The 14,755-nt window shown below is 36.6% G+C and overlaps 1 protein-coding gene across 2 annotated transcripts in view; it reads right to left on the bottom strand.

The window, feature by feature from the left end:
• Positions 1 to 14,755, bottom strand: part of Bank1 (B cell scaffold protein with ankyrin repeats 1) — a 261,398-nt gene that overhangs the window by 51,057 nt on the left and 195,586 nt on the right. For both annotated transcript variants that reach the window (XM_021158678.1, XM_021158677.1), the window contains 2 exons: positions 4,911 to 4,989; positions 1,496 to 1,804 (listed from right to left, as the gene is read on the bottom strand). In XM_021158678.1, coding sequence (XP_021014337.1) covers positions 1,496 to 1,804; positions 4,911 to 4,989 — 388 coding nt within the window. The remainder of the gene's footprint in view (positions 1 to 1,495; positions 1,805 to 4,910; positions 4,990 to 14,755) is intronic.

Below are 14,755 nucleotides of genomic sequence, written 5' to 3' on the forward strand. Positions count from 1 at the left end.
CAAAAGTCCCCCATAGTGCCCCCCACTTCCCTACCCACCCATTCCCATTCTTTTGGCCCTGGCATTCCCCTATATTGGGGCATATAATGTTTGCAAGTCCAATGGGCCTCTCTTTCCATTGATGGCCGACTAGGCCATCTTTCGATACATCACAATTATAATTTTGATCATAGGTATCTAGTTAAACTTATCAAAGAATGATAATAGGTTTCTTAACCTACATATTGTATATGAAGAATTATAATACGAAAAATATGATGTAATATTATCTTATAGATATTTAATCTGACACAAGGCAATATTTCATCTCATAATCTTCATTATTTAAAAATTTCAAATATAAAAAATGCAGTAGAATTCTGTGACCAGTCTGCTGCCAACCTGTTTTCTTCTCCTACAGAGTTTTATGTACCAACTGCACTGTTATCTCTTAAGGGTCCACTGAAGCTTGACACATAATAGGTGAGCAATGAATGCAGGTTGAATGGTCAAAAAAGTGTCTCCCAGTCTTTGGTTCTCTGACATAGTGTGGCACCTTAGTGTAGATTATAGGGATAAATATGAGCCTTCCCAGAGACGGCACCTTAGAGGTCATAATGCTAAATTTTATGATTTCAAACATTCACTTGAAGAAATATTTCATTTCATGTATATAAATATTTGCTTGCACATATGCATGTGTACTAAGTGTATGCAAGGCCCCAAGAAGCCAGAAGAAGGGACAGATCTCTCGGAACAGTCAAAGACCGTTGTTGTAAGCTATCACATGGTTTCTGGAAACAGAATCCAGGTCCTCTGCAAGAGCAGCAAGTGCTGTTTACTGCTGAGCCATCTCTCCAGCCCTTCATATCCCACCCTTTAAAGGCCCATTTATACATCTGATAGTCTTTTATGATCTGATGAATAAAATGTATTATTTATGACCTAGGATGAAGAGTGGCATTTTAGTCTTTGTTATGAAACTTTCATTGTCAGAACAGTTTATAACTTGAGAGGGTAAGCACAGACTAGATGAATAAAGTAGGGGATGACAGTGAATGACCCTGGATCTGGGAGTAATCAAAACTAAGGAGAATTCCAAGCAGATTAGTCCTAAAGGAAGGTCTCACTATAAAATGAGTAATGTGACCATGATCATCTCGCAGTCTCCTGTAACAGCCTGCCTTCTGGCCAGAGCATTGAACTTTCCCACAGAATGCACAATTCTCTTTATGTTAATCACTATAGATTCTTTCCAAATTATATGAATATTTTATTATTATTATTATTATTATTATTATTATTATTATTTATTATATTTACTTTCCTAAAGCCTTTCCAGAACACTTTATTTGGGGAGGAAGCCAGGGAAAAAAAGGTGATCATCTATTCTTTTCAAGGAGTCACCCTTGGTTTTCAAATCTGATCATGTGTCTGCAGATCCACCCTCGTACCATATGTTGTGTAGAAGCCTTATAACAAACTGTTTCTCTGCAATTTTTAGCTGGACACTTACCTTGTGAGGTAAAGTGAGGTCTTTCTAGTTGGGAGGCAGCAGTGCCTGGTCGTGGTGGCAGCAGAGGTGGCCTGCAGTGTGGGAGAGGCTCTTCAGAGTTGCCTGCGGTGTCAAACCCAGGGATGAACACATACAGATCGTCATACTGGATCTCGGAGCTTTCCCTGTCGCCCTCTGACAGGCTGGGTCTTGCCTCAGCGCTTGCTTCTTCTTCCTTCATCTCCATAGACCTTTCAGGCTTCTCAGATCTGTCTGTGCTCCGCCTGTGTGTCTTCCTGAGTTCATGATGGGATGCTGGAGACGGCATGGCTATTTAGGATGAAGATTGAACAGTTTCACTTACACTGTCTGGAGGTGTTTTGAGAATCTTTACAGAAGCAGCAGTAGTTAATATAATTTTATCATCTGCTATATAGTAAGAAGCTGCCCACTGTACAACTCCTCTTTAACTAATGGCTATCAAAGTTCCATCTACTCTTGTTTCAAGAGTACATGATATAGCCACATATTTTGATACTGTAGAGTAATTGTAGGAAATGAATCCATGCCTCTCCTTAGTATTTCCGTATATTTATTATATATTACTTAATGTAGCAATTGTAATAATTTGCATAATTAATTACCATGAATTTATTATGAGTGTTTCATTAATTTTTGAAAACATTACTTGTTTAAAAAAATGTCTTTTTTCCCTTTGGAGAAAGCATACCTATTGATAAAATGCATTCTGTTCTAAAATTTAACCAAATAATTAAGTCAATGTCCCTATACTAAGAAGCACACCACATTTACTTGTATAGTATACAATAATACTCGAGCAGCCCAGGAACAACACAAAAACAGTGGGCTGCAGTAACTTCACAGCTGCACATCAACTTACATAATGTTCTCTTTTTGAAAGTGAAAATGAAAGACAGCCTTTTTGATCTTTCAAACAGACGTTGGAATGTGTCTTATCATTTTCAATGAAAAAATTGTTTTCAAATGTCATTTAAATATAATTTTAAATATCAAATAAAAAGTGTGGGTGGAATTTTTTTTTTTTGTTGTTGTTGTTTCAAAAATTGTAGTTACATGGTTCAGCAGTGAAAGAAAACTTAGGCCTGTGGAGGCGAGTGCCTGTAGCAGGGAATCTTCCCTCACATGAAGAAGAAAGACATGCTTTTTTGCTTCTAGAACTGAACTTAGATTCTATAAATACTGGTCTGGGAAGAGGAGGTAGGTGTGGGTGAGTGTTCGTGTGTGTGTGTGTGTTGTGTATATGTTGCATATGTGGGATATGTGTGTATTGTGCATGTGTTGTGTATGTGGGGTGTGTATATGTCTCAGAATATATATGTGTGTTGTATCTGTTGTATGTGTGTGTACTGTATGTGGATGTGGTGTCTGGGGAGTGTGTGTGTATGGTGTGTTGAGTATGTGTGTGGTGGTGTGTGTGTGTGTGTGTGTGTATGCATGTGTATATGTGTGATTTTTGTCCAGAGGTTTCATAAATTTTCCTGTTTCATAAATTTTCCTGTCCACAACACCTAAACAGTAACCCTAAAGTAAAGTAATCCCTTGAAATTTTGATGTATTTGATGGAATGACTGGAAGGAAGGTATTGTTCAGTCACAAGTCCATGAAGATGCTTCACTATTTCATCTAAGAAAATCAGTCATCAGCCTAGAAAATTAGTTAAAATCCAGGACCTTGCATTACCAGCACCTTAGTTTTAGAGTCTGCATTTGGTACTAACAAGAAACAAAAGTTTCAGGTGCTTGTCAGATGTGTCCGGATCTGGAGTATAGCCCTAGCAAGGTAGAGTTAGTAGGTAGATGGTTTCAGGGTACCCCATCATCACTGTGATATAGAGTGGGGTGCTCTGACCTTCCTCCAGTCCCATGAAAACTTGGGGCTGAGCCCAGTCACAGTTGCACAGATGAGAGAACTCTCAGTTTCAGCTACAGAGATGAGATTTTTCATTAAAAGGAACTGCTATAATCTTCTCTTGTTATTGTCAGTACTTTAGAGGGTGGAATTTTATGATAGATGTGTAGTCAGTGTTAATAATGAAATTTATCATGATCTTTTATTATTAAGGTCATAAAATATATAACCTATAACCACATTAATCATTTTCAATTTAATTTAATATATGATATTCTTATATGTATTGTGATAATCTTTGGACGATTTTATCAAAGTAAACTTGGTAAGCATTGTATTGAATTTTATCTGATTTGCATATTGGCCTGTCTTTTGAAAAGCTTGTGGTCAGTAGTGTATAACTGGGCATTGATGATGTACTGGTATAGGCCATATGCACAGGAACAAAATAATCTTAATCTCCTAGTATGGGTATTGGAAATGAAGGGAACAGGCCATAAATGAAAACCCAGACAGATAAGTAAAATATAACGCTGAATGATGCTGAGAACAGTGGAGGAGGGTACAGGCAAAGGGACATGACAGAAACAAAACAAAATGATACAAAACAAATAAAAGGAGCCATGATCTGTGGATGAAACAGGGCAGGAAGTTAGGATGTCCCAGAGAGGAAGAACATCTGAAGAGAGCAGAAACGGCATACAGTCAGTGGCAGAAGCAAACGTATTCTCTCTCTCTAGGGTAGATAACAATGATCAATGACGACTGGTTGAATGCTGGCAATACTTTGAAAATACAGTCAATAGTATTATGCTGGACTGGATATAGAGTGGGAGAGGAAGAACAGAAGTTCAAAATGACTTCAATATTTTTGAACTAACTTAAAAGGAAAAGAAAAGAACATTTTTGTTGGCTGAGGAGGGAAGTCAGCAGGTGGAGACATTGGGTACTCCATCATCATTGTGATACAGAATGGGGTGCTCTGGAGGAGGAGGAGGAGGAGGGGAGGGGAAGGAGAAGGAAGAGGGGAGGAGGAGGAGGGGAGGAGGAGGAGGTTGAGATGCTCATCATAAATGCTGGTGATGATAGTAAACAGACCACTGTATGCTAATAAGACCTGACCTGAACCTGTAGGAACACAGAATTCATCTTCAAATGTTAGACATAGAGTTGCATTTAAATCTTATGAACCATCCTAGCCTCAACTTCCTACCTCACAGCTGAGAGAACTCAGCTCCACAAAAAAAAAAAAAGGATTCAGTTTTGAAAAATGGACTTGGAAATCCAGGTTTCAAAAACTTAGAAAACTGTATCAAAATGACTTCTATAATTTTACAGGGTAGGAAAACTTATATTTCATTATTAAATCTTGACCTTGTTAAAGGCATTTAAATTCTCAAACGTGAAGGCAAAAAATGATCTTTACCTCAATATTTAAAAATTCTTCAGTTGATGAAATATCTTTCTACATTGTTCAGTCTTATTTTTGAGTGTAATACACCATACTCAAAGCCTATCTGTATTCATGGAGTAGAGAAAAACTTACAGGGTGAATATGTGGAAAATGAGATTACATCTTCTTCATAGTCATTTTCTTGCTCGCTATTTCTGCCAGTGTTTTGGCTCTGAAATGAAGGAAGGTAATTTTTAATAATATGTTTTAATCTTACCTAGAGGGAAAGAAATGCTGTTAAAGTTTTATTAAAGACTTATTTCTTCATTACCAGTTTTGGTCACGACCATCTACATGTGTTCAATGATATATGGCCCAAATATCAAAAAGAACAAATGAGAAAATAAGACATTCATCTTGAATAACAGATTAATTTGAAAAAGAAACATAACAACGTGAAGAAAATCATGAGTTTGGGTGTGGTAAAGACCTCCCTCAAACTGAATATAATTGTTTCTCTTAAAACTGTTGCTTTTATTATTTGAAAGATGAGGATTGTTAAAATCAGGTATATTATGTTAGAATGAAAGTAATAAAATTACAGAGATGTCTATTCCAAATCTCTATAAGGAAGAAAGGAAGCTCACTTATTTCCACTTATTTGTCAATTTGAAGTCAGTTCTAGTATTTATTTATTTATGTATTTATTTATGTATTTACTGACTTACTTATTTACCTGCTAACTTATTTATTTAGCTGCTGGGGAGTTTCAGCACAGGGTATCCCACATGCTAAGTTTTCACTCCACCACTGAATCACACCCCAGGATCTATACACCAGGTGCTACTATATTTAGAAAAGAGAATTACTGAGAGAGGACAAAATCCTGCTATCACTGGAAGAGCGAGTTTTCTTTAAACTCTCCGGGGAGATGGCGCTCCTATAATTGTGGAAGAAGGACAGCCAAATAATAGCAACTGCATTTGTCAAAATTACATAGAGAAAAGGATGGGATATGACTGTGTTTACCAGGGACCACAAGGTTTAAAAACACATTTCAAATGGCTTATTCAAAATACAGTTTTTTCTTAACAGAACTGACAGAAATGATGAGACCATTTCTTATATGTTACAAGCATCCGCATTGGTGCACTCAGCCAAGGTATTCTCAGGTATTTGACCTGTACCCTGACCTCATCAATTTTATTTGTCATATATGTTGGCCAATGAAAACCCAGTGGAACTGATTTATTTTTTAATGAGTGCACTTCACAAAAGCATCATAACCTCTATTTTTCCTGGGAATCATAAAAATAAGGAAGAAGTGTCTCAGGTCTTTATTGAGTTAATAGATCATTCTAGACCTCAGTCCTTTCTTCTAATTGTAATGTATAAAATGATAACATTGATGTGTTAGATAATATTTGCAAGTATTAATATTTTAAAATCATAAAATCTTGTTTTATATAGATACCTTTGATTTCTAATTAGCATAAACTGACATTTTATATGTGGATCAAGAATATAGTTTAGAAGTCTATAGTACTCTCAAAATTACACAAAGAATTTTTTAATACCTGTTAGACATCAGAAATAATTTCCAAAGACTTGAAGATTTATGAAAATTACTATAAAATAAGAGCTAGTGCCTAAATATGATTGTAAAGAAATACAAGAATATTGGAGTAAGTTTTGTGCCATGGTTTAAGTCAGTCCGTATCTGTAAATAGCCTAAACCCAAGAATAGCCCAATGGAACCTCCTTCTAAATTTTTTCTTAGCCCAAGATCTATGCAATTAATATTTTGTGCATTTAATGCTATGTGAGTAATTGTATTCTCTAGCATTTGAATCAAAATAATCTAAAATTATTCTGAAATATTAATACTAGAAAAACAAATGTTTACATCTCATCTTACAATTGTATTTTTAAAATATGCTTGATTTGATGATACATCAATATAATAACTCTTATGCAAAACCAATGATGATGTCAAAGATGAGTCTCACTCTACTCTGATATCTAGACACTAATGCTTGGCTGTGTGTCCTAGTGAATGAAGAGTGGACTGTAGATTAATTGAAAGAGCAATCACAGCTGAGTAATTCATCAGCTATATGATGTCAGGTGAAATACTTTAAACCTCAACTTTCTACCCTGTGAAATGTGAGTAGTATTATCTATGCCCCTCATTTTATTAAGGCTTAATGAGAAAAACATAGACTTGATAGATTTTTCTTCTTACAAATACTTTGAAGGAAGTATGGTTTCTTTTCCTCTGTCTAACATTATTTATACATTTGTTAAACATTCAGTTAAGTTTCTATATAGTACATATGCTGTTATCAAAGGAAGAAAGTTAAAAACTAAAGTCAAAATTATCATATTGCTGCTGAAAGATAAAGGGAAATAAAATATACTATTTTATTTATTTTAATAAAGCTTCATTACAGATAAAATAGAGAAATAAAATAGAAAATTAAATTGATCCCAATAGAATGATGGTTGCTGACTTTAATTCCCCAACTCTACCAATAGACAGGTCACCCAGATAGTGTCCAAACTTTAAGTTACAGTCTAGTCATCATCGACAGAGCATGGAAGGACAAACAAAAGGGGCAGAATGAAGATAGATGCTGCAGAAAAACCAGGACAGAAAGCTGCGAATGCATCCTAAAGATAAAGGCTTCAACAAAGGTCAGAAGAAAAGCTGTGCCAACCAGTTCATCTGGATTTTGGGACAGTTGATGGGGACCCGGGTAAAAAGAAGCATAATAGAATTGCGTGGATTCATCAGTCAGAGTAATCTTAAGTAGCTAGGTATGGGCAAAGAATGAAATACATCATGTACAAAATTTCCTTTCAGAAAATGTGTGACAAGGGTCAGAGGGTAACTATACTCAGGATTTGGTTTTCAAAATAAGAACTGACAACATCAGAGAGAGAGTGCCTCATTACAGTCAAGGACTTCAGTGAGGGTGTAGACAGGAGGTGGTGTAGACAGGATGTTTAAGAACTCTGATCTCAAAGGCTGGAGGGAGGGAGTTAAATATGACCATGAAAGTTTCTACTCCATCAGGATCTGGTGACCAGCTCTCAGCCTAAAGCCTTCCTTTAAAGATCACTCCTTTAGAGAATTCTCTCCCCTTCTCACACATTTTACATTAACAAGGCATTTTCAGTGCAACCTAGAACTAAGCTAGCAGTCTAGAGAAGGACATGTTCAGCTTAAATATGCTTTGTATTGGATCTAGGAACACTTGAAAATATATTTGGAGTAGATGCATGACTATGAAGTAGTCCTTTAATCTCTGAAATAAAAGTAGTTTTATAGTGGACAGATAAACTATTGATTTGATTAGTAACACATAACTGAAAAATAAGACTAACAGACCTGAACTTCAAGTACAGAGTCAAAGTTGTGCTTTGAAGATTTCAGAAGACCAGTTAGATATGGACTACAGAGCATCAACTATAAAACATACTTGTTTAACTACTGTCTTACTCCTTTCAAAAACATACAATGATAAACTGGCCATGATATTAAATAGATAAGTTTGTTACTACAAATGTCTGACCAGTACACTGAAAATGAAAACCACAGAGCTGTGTCCATATTGTAGAGATGAAGCTGGGTGGGAAAAAAGCAATGGGAGAAGGCTTTAGTGAGTAAGTACAAGGATGAGAAAAAAGGCAGAGAAACAAGAGAGGTTTAACTACACACTCAACAGTCTAAACTAAGAAGAGAGTTGTTCTTAATGAACTATTCTTGATTTCAGAACTGGGCAGAGACATCTTACACAAGGAAGAGTTTCTGGCTTAGGGAACTTTACCCAAAATTCTCAACAACCTCAACCCAGGGATTTCTCAGCATACCATTCACAAGTAACAATTTTAAACATGATCATCACCAACATGGAGCAATCAGACAGCAAACATTTCTTAAGGATTTTTCTCTGTGTATAATGCTATAATAAGTGGCAAGTTTCTAAGAAGACACGGAGAGGTAATGTATCAGTCCCCAAAGATGCCAAATATTTAACTTGGGAAAAAATCAATATAAGATACACTAAGGAATTATAATTTTGTCTTTTGCTTAATTGAAGATTTTAGTATAAGATACTAGTGAGATCATTCTTTATAACATAGGACTGGGTTTGGAAGGATGAGAAAGGCTTGAGAGATGCATCATGAATCCAATTGTAGAAGTTGATGTATGTTTACTGATCTAACAGATGTAGGAGCAACAGATGACTTGGAGGAAGAACAAATGTTGCTGTTATAGTAAAGAAAAGCAAAGGGAAGGCTGGGTGGTTCATGCAAAGAGATAACCATGTGATCCAAACAGCAGCTGACATTTTTGTCAGATGTAAATTGTGACAGGAAGCAAAATGGCAGTCCTTCTTTATAGTAGCTTAGTTGAAGAGGTCTGTAGTGCAGCTGCTGGTGATTGGCAGCCTGCGTTCAATCATCAGCACCCCTTTGGAACATGTACAGATTCCATAGGTTGTGAGTTCTGAGAATGGAAAGCCATCACACAGATCTGGCTTCAGGTTTTTCTCTTCCATTAATACTTACATTAGCTCAGCAAGTTCCTCCCTGCCGTGGCTTCTTTAGATGTCAAAGAGCTTGAATATATCTCACCTAATAGAGTTATTATAAAAGTATAAGTGATAGCAAGTACTTGGAATAAAGGTTGGTGAATGGAAAACACTCTGCAACTGTTATCTGTATTATTTTAAGAGTGATTTACTACAGAACTACATTTTATGTTGTCATAGTTCACATACAGTCATGGTCATGTTTATGTCAACATTTATATTCAGTTACAAGGTTGAATAAAGATGAGTTGTATTCAAAATATAAAGAATAAAGCTAGAGTCTAAAATTGTAAAATATTAAATCTGGACACCCCGGCATTAATGAGAGAATGGGCCCTTGGTACCATGAAGACTTGATCCTCCAGTGTAGGGGAATGCGAGGGTGGGGAGGCAGGAGAGGGTAGGTGGGTAGGAACACACCCTCATAGAAGCAGGAAGAGGGGGGAATGGGATAGGATTTTTTTGGGGGGGGATTGGAAAAGGGGATAACATTTGAAATGTACATAAATAAAATATCCAATTAAAAAAAAAGAAAATGGTATGATATGGAAAAAAAGATCTTTTGAAATTACACCTAATTTAGGTAAAGGGACTCAAGCATAAATTTTATTATAGGTTCGTGCCAGACCTCTTTATACATATAGGCATTAAGCAGGGTTCCTGGGCATGGTGTGTAGGTTAGGCACTCATACCTGCTTGAGAGTCCATCTGGTATAGCTTCATTTGTAAAGCCATGGAAGAGATAGAAATCCCAGAATACAGGCTGATGGAACTTCATATTATCCCACACATTATTAAACTTGGATTTTACAACACTGACACTACAAATATATGTTTACAATAGTTTCAAAATTAACTCCCCTTCTTCTAACACGAAATGATGGAAGGTAGGACTCATGACACCCACCCAAAAGGTGTTGCATAACGGGATGCAAAGGGAAGGGACCAGCCATCCACATAGATGGGCTACAGAGTTGATATGTAAGCAGTGAGAAGCTGATCAGAGATCTTGACTAAGCATGTGCATTGCCACACCTAGAGCATCAGTCACCCTAGTTTTCTGTTTATGTCAAGAACAGGAGTATGCACAAAGTTCACTACCGAGCATTTCAAAGTCTAGACATTGGTTTTCACCTCAAATTTAAATCTAGTAAATAAAGTTCAATAGAGGACACACAAGGCACCACCACGACGAGGGTATAAATCATTGACCTGTTTGGAATATTCTAATCAAATCAAGCTTTAAAATGATATCATATGAAGGGACACCAAGTAGAAAGTAGAGAGCAAACAGATCTACATGGCTTCAAATTGGCAGACTGAAGTTAGTGAAGGCAAAGTGCCAGGTCTACACTTGTGCCAGCCATTTCTGAAAGTCTGTTGTCGGCTGTTTTCAAGTCTTTAATAATGTGAGTCAGGGTTAAAGAAGCAAATGGTCAAAATAGCAGAGCAATAGAGGTCTGCATCACCATCCTTACCATGGGAGGATACTCAATTCATCTAAAATAAGAGGTATGAGTGGTTTCTGAATGCAAGCTAGAAGCAAATGTAAAATGCCAGTTAGACACTTAGCAATTTCCTACAGAAATTATACTCTTCAGTTGTTAGATAATAAGTGTTATTTGACAAATGAAACAAAGGACTGTTTAATTTTATACTATTACGATGAACAAATAAGTGTTATTTGACAAATTAGACAGAACAATCCTCAGTGCCTCTGTTGCTGCAAATCTACTCTCAGGATTCATGTGGCTGAGATCATCTCAGTTTCCAAATAGGGAATAAGGAGAGCTGGATCCTATTGATCAAAGTATTTGAGACATGGATGATTGATAGCAAGGAGAGGTGAAACACTTATTCATTGAAGATGTGGTGGGAGGCTAAACAACATTTCTGCTCTCAAGGCTCAAATGATCATTGGTGGGAGTGAAGTGTTTTATAAAAAAGAAAAGGAATAAGACCCCTTGTGATACCTAGACATATCTCTGATGAATAAATTTCTTATTAAGCCTATCACAGTCACTTCATCCCAGTTGTCAGGTTCCATTGGTTTCAGTTAGCAGGAGGCAGTTTCAATCCTACTGCACTCTGGCGAGTGCATTAGCAGCACACATACCCAGATTTTTCTTCAAGGAATATCACTTCTGCATAAGAGACATACATGGCGCATCCCAAAGGAGCCACAGACTGTAGCAAATTACAATGAGAGGTTGATAATAAGCACAAACTTCTTAACAGTGCATTTTCTGTAATTGAATGTATTTAAGGTAGTGTCAAACAGAAACCTTTCCTGATAGAAGGAAAAGCATTGCTATTAAAGAAATTTATTTCCCCCATACTTGCATAGGAAATCAAATTCAGAGAGAATCAGTAAAAACAATAAGCTCACATTGGCAGAAAAAACATCCTTTTGTTTAGTCCAGATACAACTTTTTTAAAAAAGAAATTTGTAATACTGAAATAAATTTTATTTTATGGGGCCCTTTGCCAAGACACTAAATAGTCACGGTATATTTTATGACTATTATACAAGAAGCCCACACCACTTCATTCTGTCACTAAGCATCATGAGTTTGCTTGTAGTGAAGGAGAATCAGCATTTTAAAGCCACAAGGGATTTACTCCACAGATTTCATCTATGGCTGACAAGAATTTCTAGTCTTCATAGGCATAGTCTGAAAGGGATCACAGCTCGTCTAAAGGGAGCTGGAACTCAGCTAGCACCCATTTAAATCTGGAAGCAGCATTCTTCAGAGTGTAGAGGCATGTGGATATAAGTTATCCTCTCTACTAAGCCCTGCCTTCAGCTTCAGCTGTTTGTGAGAAGGCATTTCCTTGTTTATAAATGAAGACCACCTCTTATTGCTTAAAGGCTGAGCTAAGTATTTGATGGGTGGGAGAGTTTCAAGCTTGAATATGTGTATGCCCAAGGAGTCTTAAAATAATCCATTTGGAAAGAGGGAAAAGATTCATGATATTCACTTTGTCTTAAAGTGTCTCTGACAGTGGTAAAAATCCATACCAACTGACAATGGCCTAACACAAAGGGAATAGGGAAACACTATCTCAGCTCATCTTCCAGCCTGCATGTTAACATTTCATCTAGTTATCTGAGAAATTTTGTATCATTATGGAATGTGGAATTATAACACCAAGGTAAAGATTTCTTTATCTTACTTGGGATTGCCATTTACTAACTTCTGAGTGAAGTGAATGAATACCATGTTAAGCAGTTTGCCCCATGACAAACACAGTTTTATAAAAATTTACAACTCACCAGAAAGTCAAAATGTCTTTAAGACAAGTCAGAAGCAATATCAACTCAACAGAAGCAAAGTTCAGACAGTAAAGAAATACAATAATGTTGAAGACAATAATTTTTAGTTTTATTAAGACACTTACTCAAACTGTATTAAATATCAGAAACTGGGAAAGGAAGAACTGGAGACCAAATTAAAAATTAAATTGTTTCCTTTAGTAAAACTCATACTTATAACATATATAATAGCTAAAATATCCTTATTATTAATAGTTATTAAGAATAATGTTTTACTTACTATGTTTCAGAATATGCTATAAGCTTTATATTTGGGCTAACATTTAATTTTCAAGGTACCTTTTTTGAGTTAGGTTACTATTATGATTCTCATTAAATGAATGAAAAAAAAGAATGATGGATTAAATCACTTGCCCAATGATATACAGTTAGTATTCTTACTGGAAGTCTCACACAATAAGACAGACAAGAAAATGAATACCAGAATTAATCTAATATACACGACAAGTTACTGACTCTATACACTGAGTCACAAATGTCATAGAAGGGATGGCTCAAGAGTTTTGCAAGAAACTAACCTCAGCATTGGTGGCATCTAAGACTTCTAGTTAGGATTATAAAACATTGAAAAGAGATAAAGGCAAGGCAGGCACTGTGTACAGTAAAGAACATAATCAAAACAGCTGAAGAATAGAGCAAGAGACCATGGGTTCTATTTGAGGGACAGGAACTGTCTGGCTTCACCAGAGGGTTGGGACATGGGTATCTGTGTATGGAATTCAGGAAAACCCGACGTGTTCAGTTCTTCTTATTCCCCAATCACACCTGACCACTCAGGTCAGGGGCTGAGATCTGCCTAGAAAGAACACATAAGATAAATATTCTGGACTACTGAAAAACTTCCATAGAAACAGAAGGCCCATTCTCAAATCATAAAGAAGAGATGAGCACAATTGTGATAAAGCCACTTTAAAGCAGGAAAAAATATTAAAGAATCCCATAGTATGGATGCCAATTAAGGAGTATAATGGAAGGGCCAGGGCCAGAGCACTGAGGACCAGCCTTCCAGGAACATTTTTCTTGTTTTTTTTCCCCCCTTAATGATAAATAGCTAGGCAGTTTTGAACACACACACACACACACACACACACACACACACACACAGTCGGCTTAGCTACATGCATAGAGAAAGTATCTTATATTTCTTATGTTCAAAGAAGATAAACAAATGAGGTGAATGGAGATATATTATGTAATCAGAGAATTCTGCACGCTGCTTTAGGTCTAAGTCTTTCAAAAACAGCAACAAATGTTTCAAAGTGAAAATGTTATAAGTATGTAGCTTACAAAAGACTTCATCTCCCCAGTAGCATTGCACTAACTTAAGTCTGGCTCCACCTTCCAAACCTTTCTCAAACAATGTAACAAACTGCTTATTGTTCTCATCAAGTCAGAAATGGGAAAGAGAGGCTAGCAGGTTCCTTGAGTGGTTGCTTATAGTCCCTGGGTGACCTGAATGTCTTGTGCTCAGTACTATCCACCACTCCTCATGTGGGGATATAAGGTCTGTAGGCAGACACTCTAACTTCTCTGTCTTCTAATCAAACTGAGATTGCATCAGGAGGGAAAAAAGCAAATAAGTACAAGGAAAAACATATCAAATGCCCTGAGTTCGGTTACTTGAGTCATAAATACTTAGAGGAACAGAAATAGCTTAGCAGTCATGAACCTGTGAGCCCAGTATTTAGAAGGTGGAGATAGGAAGGCCAGGCACTGGAGACCAGCCTGTGTTATAAGCTATGTAGTGAATTGAAACCCCCCTCTTTAGTTATTTAGTAGACTATTGACTCAAAATATCAGAATAAAATTATCTGGATTATCTTGTATATAAAAAATGTGTTTTGAAGTGTTTACATATATCCCCAGTCTTTGCTTTAGTCTCATAAGCTTGGTAGGAGAGTTGCATGGATGGTGACAGGAAGAAGGAAAAGGAGAAGGAGGAGGAGGAGGAGAAGGAGAAGAAGGAGAAGAAGGAGAAGAAGAAGGAGGAGAAGGAGGAGAAGGAGAAGAAGGAGGAGAAGGAGGAGAAGGAGGAGAAGGAGGAGAAGGAGGAGAAGGAG

This window comes from Mus caroli, chromosome 3 (genome assembly GCF_900094665.2).
Source record: "Mus caroli chromosome 3, CAROLI_EIJ_v1.1, whole genome shotgun sequence".
Classification (NCBI taxonomy): domain Eukaryota; kingdom Metazoa; phylum Chordata; class Mammalia; order Rodentia; family Muridae; genus Mus; species Mus caroli.